The sequence below is a fragment of the Lactuca saligna genome, chromosome 3, assembly GCF_052625555.1.
Source record: "Lactuca saligna cultivar CGN05327 chromosome 3, ASM5262555v1, whole genome shotgun sequence".
In the NCBI taxonomy this organism is placed as follows: domain Eukaryota; kingdom Viridiplantae; phylum Streptophyta; class Magnoliopsida; order Asterales; family Asteraceae; genus Lactuca; species Lactuca saligna.
In genome coordinates, this window is record NC_136419.1 from 61,801,353 (window position 1) to 61,807,167 (window position 5,815).

The following is a 5,815-nucleotide window of genomic DNA, read 5'->3' on the forward strand; positions in this document are numbered from 1 at the left end:
AATTTAAAAATGATAAGTTTAGAACATAATGATCATGCTGGTTTTTATGACAATCATAATAATAATCAATTAATAAACATATCGATGAAAAATAATATTCAATTAATAATTCTATATATGAAAAACAGTCATGAAAACCAATATGCCAAATCCCTTCATAAAATCTGTTACTTGATATTTTGTGATTTTCTCGAGATTTTATTTGAAAACAGAAAGCCCATGAAATCCTATATATACCAAATCTGGGCTTGTGCGCCTTGTAAGTTACCCAATAAACACCCTAATCCGACTACTTCGATTTCTGATTCTTTTCCATCTCGTCTTCCTTTGTGGTGAAACGACTAGAGATTGTACGATTTCTCAAAACCCTAGAAAGGATAGAACGAGATGTCAAGCCGGAAACATAGAGATTCCGATCGCGACAGGGATAAGGATTCAACCAAAGACTACAAGCATCGAAGCAGCCAGCACCCCGATGACCACCACCGCTCCAAACACGATAAACACCGAGACGCCGATGGAGATGATCGACGTCGCAGGGGGGAACTGGAGAGATCCGAAGATGTTGAAGATCGGGTTAAGCGTGAGAGGTCATACGACAGAGAAGGCAGCAAAGATAGGGAACCGAGAGAGAAATCGGTGGATAACAGACGGCATCACAATCACAAGAGGAAAGATAGAGGTGGAGAGAGTGATGAGGAGGATCGGTATTACGATGCTCGCGATAAACGAACTAGGGTTGCGGATGAGAGGAAGGAGAGGCGGCGGTTTGAGGACAAAGTTGCCGCTGCTGAGGATGACAGAGACAGAGAAGAGAGGAAAGAGAGGAGGAAGTTTGAGGATAAAGTTAAGAAAGAAGAGACCAGTTTTATTGATAATGATGAAGATAAACTGCAACAAGAGAAATTAAACGGGGAAACAATGACAACGACGAAGAGCGAACCTAAAGATGAATACAATGGTGGTTCCAATGCCAATGTAAGCTTCTGTTCCTTTCTTTATTTACAATGAAGTAGATCAAATATCTAGGGCTTTTACACATTCAGAAACCATGATTGTTACACCTGTATGTTAAATGTTATTATTTCACACACATCCTTGTTTATTTGTTTTGACTTGTGCTTCATACTTATTGGCTGCAGGGTGGTGCACAGGGATCACGCAGTAAGGCATATGGAACCCCACATGAGACCCCTTTGGCATCCAGCCACCCTCCTCTTCCTCCTCCTCCTAAGGTATCTTCACTTTCTACCAAACATGAAAATGAAGGAGTTAATAGTAACAGATCTCATGAGGTTCCTGGGAAATCCAGTACAGATGGGACTTCTACAGATGCTGGCAAGAGTGGAGGCATCTCTCTCGATGCCTTATCTAAGGCCAAAGCAACTCTACTGAAGCGAAAGGAGCTTGCAGAGAAGATGAAGAAGATCCCCATGGTAAGTCATCAATCTAAATATCAGTATTCAATGTTCATCTACCATTTTGATCAATCAATATTAAGTTTTTATAATTTGCCATTGTATAATTGTGTTTTTGTTATGCTGCAGTTAAACAAGGTTGCAGATTCAGCAAGAGAGGGACTGAAAGCTCCATCTAGTTCAGGATTACCCCCTCCTCCACCACAATCTGTAACTGCTAATGCTGCCCCACTTGGTGGAGGGCTGCCCCAACTTGCAGGACTAACTGCCCCAAAGTTTGAAGCTGTAAAACGGGCACAAGAACTTGCTGCAAAGATGGGTTTCAGACAAGACCCTGAATTTGCTCCACTTATAAACATGTTCCCAGGACAGCTGGCACCAGAGGTGACTGGTCAACCTAAGCCTGCAAAAGCTCCTGTTCTTCGATTAGATGCATTGGGTAGGGAAGTAGATGAAAATGGCAACGTGGTAAATATACCAAAGTTAAACAACCTGAGCACACTTAAAGTTAACATTAACAAACAGAAGAAAGATGCGTTCCAGATTCTGAAACCAGAATTAGAAGTGGACCCTGATAAAAACCCTCACTTTGATCCACGAATGGGAATAGATAAAACCAAGCTTTTGAGACCTAAAAAGATGACCTTTCAGTTTGTTGAGGAAGGCAAATGGGCTAAAGAGGCAGAAATCATCAAGTTGAAGGTATCTAACTTACTTCTGTAATTTCAGTAATTCATTCTTTTCTCATTGGTTTCATTTTGAATTTTCTAACTGTTGGAATTTGTGATTGCAGAGTCAATTTGGTGAAGCACAAGCGAGAGAGTTCAAAGCAAAACAAGCACATCTTGCTAAGGCTAAAGCTGAACCTGATATTAACCCAAATCTCATAGAGGTAGCTGAGAGAATTATCATCAAAGAAAAGCCGAAAGACCCTATTCCTGATGTTGAGTGGTGGTAAGTTATTTCAGTTTTACACTTACAGCATTTTATATCTTCTTTGGTAGGTCTTTTGACATACAAGTCCTTAAGTTTTGTCGGTTTTGTCCCTGTGATGGATTTATGGTTGTTAATGTCCAAAGTTTCCCTTTTTTTTGTTTTTTTAAAACCTGTAATAACAGGATTCAGTGGACAAAATGGACAAATTTCTTGGCAAACTTAAGGACTTTTATGTCAAATTTGAAAAACATACCTAAGGTAAAAACATAAAACTTTTGTAAAGTTAAGGGTTTCTTTTTTCAAAATTGAAAATATACCAAGGGTAAAAACATAAAAGATTTTTAACAAGGGCAAAAATGAAAAAAACTTGGGAATTTTTGGACATTAACCACCAAAAAATCGTCCATGACGTTAAAACTTGCCAAACTTAACTTAAAAGATTTTTATGTCAAAAGCCCTCTTTGGTATGTTCTTTAGCTTCTGTAGAAAAAACAACATTAAGTTGCACTTTTAGCCCCTGTGTTATATCAAAATTTGTCTGTATGGTCCGAAAAAGATTCTTTATGTTTTTTGTCAGTGTGCTATATCAAATTTTCTAGCTTTGGTCCAAAAAATAAATCTTTTTTGCCTTTTTGGTCCCTATGTACTGTAAAAAATCAGAGCAATTTACACTTTTGGCCCCTGTGCTATATTGATTTTTCTCGGTATGGTCCAAAATGAATGTTTTTGCCTTTTTAGTCCAGAAAAAGTAATCTTTTTGAATTTTTGCTATCCATTTTTCGCAATAACTATTTTTTTATTAAATAATTTGCAGGGATGTGATAATTCTTGAACCTGGTACTTATGGAAACCTGGAAGAAGGTGGGCCACCAGAAGACATACTAAAGAAAGAGAAGATAACTTTATACCGAGAACACCCCCGCCCAATCGAGCCGCCAGCAGAACCGGCCCCACCGCCACCTCAGCCCTTAAAACTCACCCAAAAAGAACGCAAAAAGCTCCGCACCCAACGCCGCCTAGCCACCGAAAAAAACCGGCAAGAAATGATCCGCCAAGGCCTTCTGGAACCCCCAAAACCCAAAGTCAAAATGAGCAATCTCATGAAAGTCCTCGGCTCAGAAGCCACCCAAGACCCCACCCGCCTCGAAATGGAAATCCGAAGCGCCGCCGCCGAACGCGAACAGGCCCACGTCGACCGCAACATTGCCCGAAAACTAACCCCCGCCGAACGCCGCGAGAAAAAAGAACGCAAACTTTTCGATGACAATAATACCCTCGAGACGATTGTGTCAGTGTATAAAATCAACGACCTTTCGCACCCGAAGACACGGTTTAAAGTTGACGTGAACGCACAGGAGAATCGGTTGTCGGGGTGTGCGGTGATTTCGGAGGGTATTTGTGTGGTTGTGGTGGAGGGCGGGGTTAAATCGGTAAAAAGGTATCAGAAGTTGATGTTGAAGAGGATAGATTGGAGTGCGGCTGTGGAAGATGAGAATATGGAGGAAGATGGTGATGATGGGGATGTGAAGGTGAAGAATAAGTGTGTGTTGGTGTGGCAAGGGAGTGTGGCGAGACAGAGTTTCCATAAGTTTTTGGTGCATGAATGTAGGACTGAGAATGCGGCTCGAAGGGTGTTTTCGGATGCCGGGGTTGGACATTATTGGGATTTAGCTGTTAATTTTACGGATGAGGTGTGATTTGGATCTTTTTTGGTTTGTGTGATGAGTATATGTTGTTGAAGGTCCAAAACTGGGAGAGATGAGATAGACTGGTAGCAAATTTGATGTTATGTTGAATAATAGACTTAATTTGTCAATGATCTTATCTCAGTCGTTATTATTGCTTCAAGCTGGTGTAGTAGGATTTATCGCAAAGGGTGTTACTATCTTTGATGGAATTCGTATTATAGAATACAAGTTGATATAAAACTAGCTCTAGCAGGAAACTTAGGATTTTATTGGTGAAATAAACTCTTGAAAGATGTTGGTGGACATAAAAGCTTATATGAAAGATTCTTGATTAGGAGTCTTTCATTTAATATAAAAGTTTTAAGATCGTATTCCTAAATTGAAACTATAGCATGTAAAAGTTATAATAATAGCAGCTCATAATTAAGAAAGTGAGGGGTAAAGTTGGATGCTTGACCAGAGGCATTTTTTTCATTCTCTATCGGGTATCCGAGGAATTGAAGTAATTTAAAAAACATGTAAGCTTTATTGATCTAAAGCAAAGGAAGAGCCTAATTCTTCACGATGATTGTTCCTCGCAACCTAAAAAACCAACGAGTGTTATACCTGTTGGTTTGACGAATTAAAAAAAAAAAAATTGATATTATTTTTTTTTTATCAAATGCATTAATGTAGTTTTTAACATATTTACTAAAAATATTTTGATTACTCAAAAAAACATGGTTGCAGAAATCGGGATTAATCGCTTGATGTTCTCCAACCGATTAAGGTTAGTGTGTTAGACGGAAATTATGGATTAATCGGTCAAGTCACGAAAGTCAAAAATAAAAGTAAAAAAAGTTTAAAAAAAAGTTGAAAGAAATTCAAAAAATTAAAAAAAAAATTTATTCCAAAATTTTCAAAATTTCAAATATTATACCAAAATATTCATATTTTCATATTTTTAAAATTTCAAATTTCAAATTCTCTTATTTTCTAATTTTAAAGTACTTATTTTTCTTACTTTGATGAATTTTAATATTTTATTAATAATCTATGGTTCCCGATTAATCACCAATTAATCCCAGCCAAAACCGATTAATCCTTTAACACCAGTTGACTGTCGAGCTATCGTTGAACGATTTTTACAATCTTGCTCAAAAATACATATATTGTCCATGAAGATCATCAAATAGACTTTTCCTTGCATTTGGTTGAAGTAAAGAAATCAAACTCAAAATATACAAAATCATTATCAATAATCAACCCCATGACATAAAAACAAGATATCGATTTTACTTTCATTAGTTAACTACGATAGCTGAAACACTCTTTTAAGGAGGTTGAGAAAGAGTGAGAATAAGGAGAACTACCATAACGGAAACACTCTTGGAAAGAGAACTACCATAACTGAATCTCTTTTACCTACAAAATTGTCAATTTAGCCCACCCTTCAGCATTTGCAATGACTTTATCTCTTAGATCTTGAAATTGTTTAATCTCTATAATGATAATCGTTTTTTAGTTAATACTTTCATGTTAATTGTTGTAAATCAGACTCTTGATCTGTAGATAAAAGAACAAAGATCGCGATCATATTCTATATATGTTCAAGGGTAACTTGGTAATATTAAATTACATGACTTACAACATCATTGAGCTTTTCTTAAGATGAGAAAATGAAACTTCTATCACTGTCCCCATTGGTTGGGGCCCATAACTTTCTCAATGCCTTTTGTAGCGATTCAATCTCTTTTCTCTTTTAATCCATGATTAGCCGGAGTTCATTCGGCC

At 37.5% G+C, this 5,815-nt stretch overlaps 1 protein-coding gene across 3 annotated transcripts; it reads left to right on the forward strand.

The window, feature by feature from the left end:
- The first annotated feature begins 250 nt into the window (after positions 1 to 250).
- On the forward strand, positions 251 to 4,202 carry LOC145036698 (protein RDM16-like). 3 transcript variants are annotated; one of them, XM_078985164.1, is made up of 5 exons: positions 251 to 978; positions 1,143 to 1,436; positions 1,548 to 2,120; positions 2,212 to 2,372; positions 3,169 to 4,202. In XM_078985164.1, exons 1-5 carry the CDS (start codon positions 388 to 390, stop codon positions 4,049 to 4,051), a joined length of 2,502 nt encoding a protein of 833 aa, XP_078841290.1. In that variant the 5' UTR covers positions 251 to 387; the 3' UTR covers positions 4,052 to 4,202. The 3 variants fall into 3 exon arrangements, with proteins under 3 accessions (XP_078841290.1, XP_078841292.1, XP_078841293.1); XM_078985166.1 differs by lacking the exon at positions 251 to 978 and having other exon boundaries at positions 1,143 to 1,235; positions 1,318 to 1,436; XM_078985167.1 differs by lacking the exon at positions 251 to 978 and having other exon boundaries at positions 1,144 to 1,235; positions 1,313 to 1,436.
- The last annotated feature ends 1,613 nt before the right edge of the window (positions 4,203 to 5,815 follow it).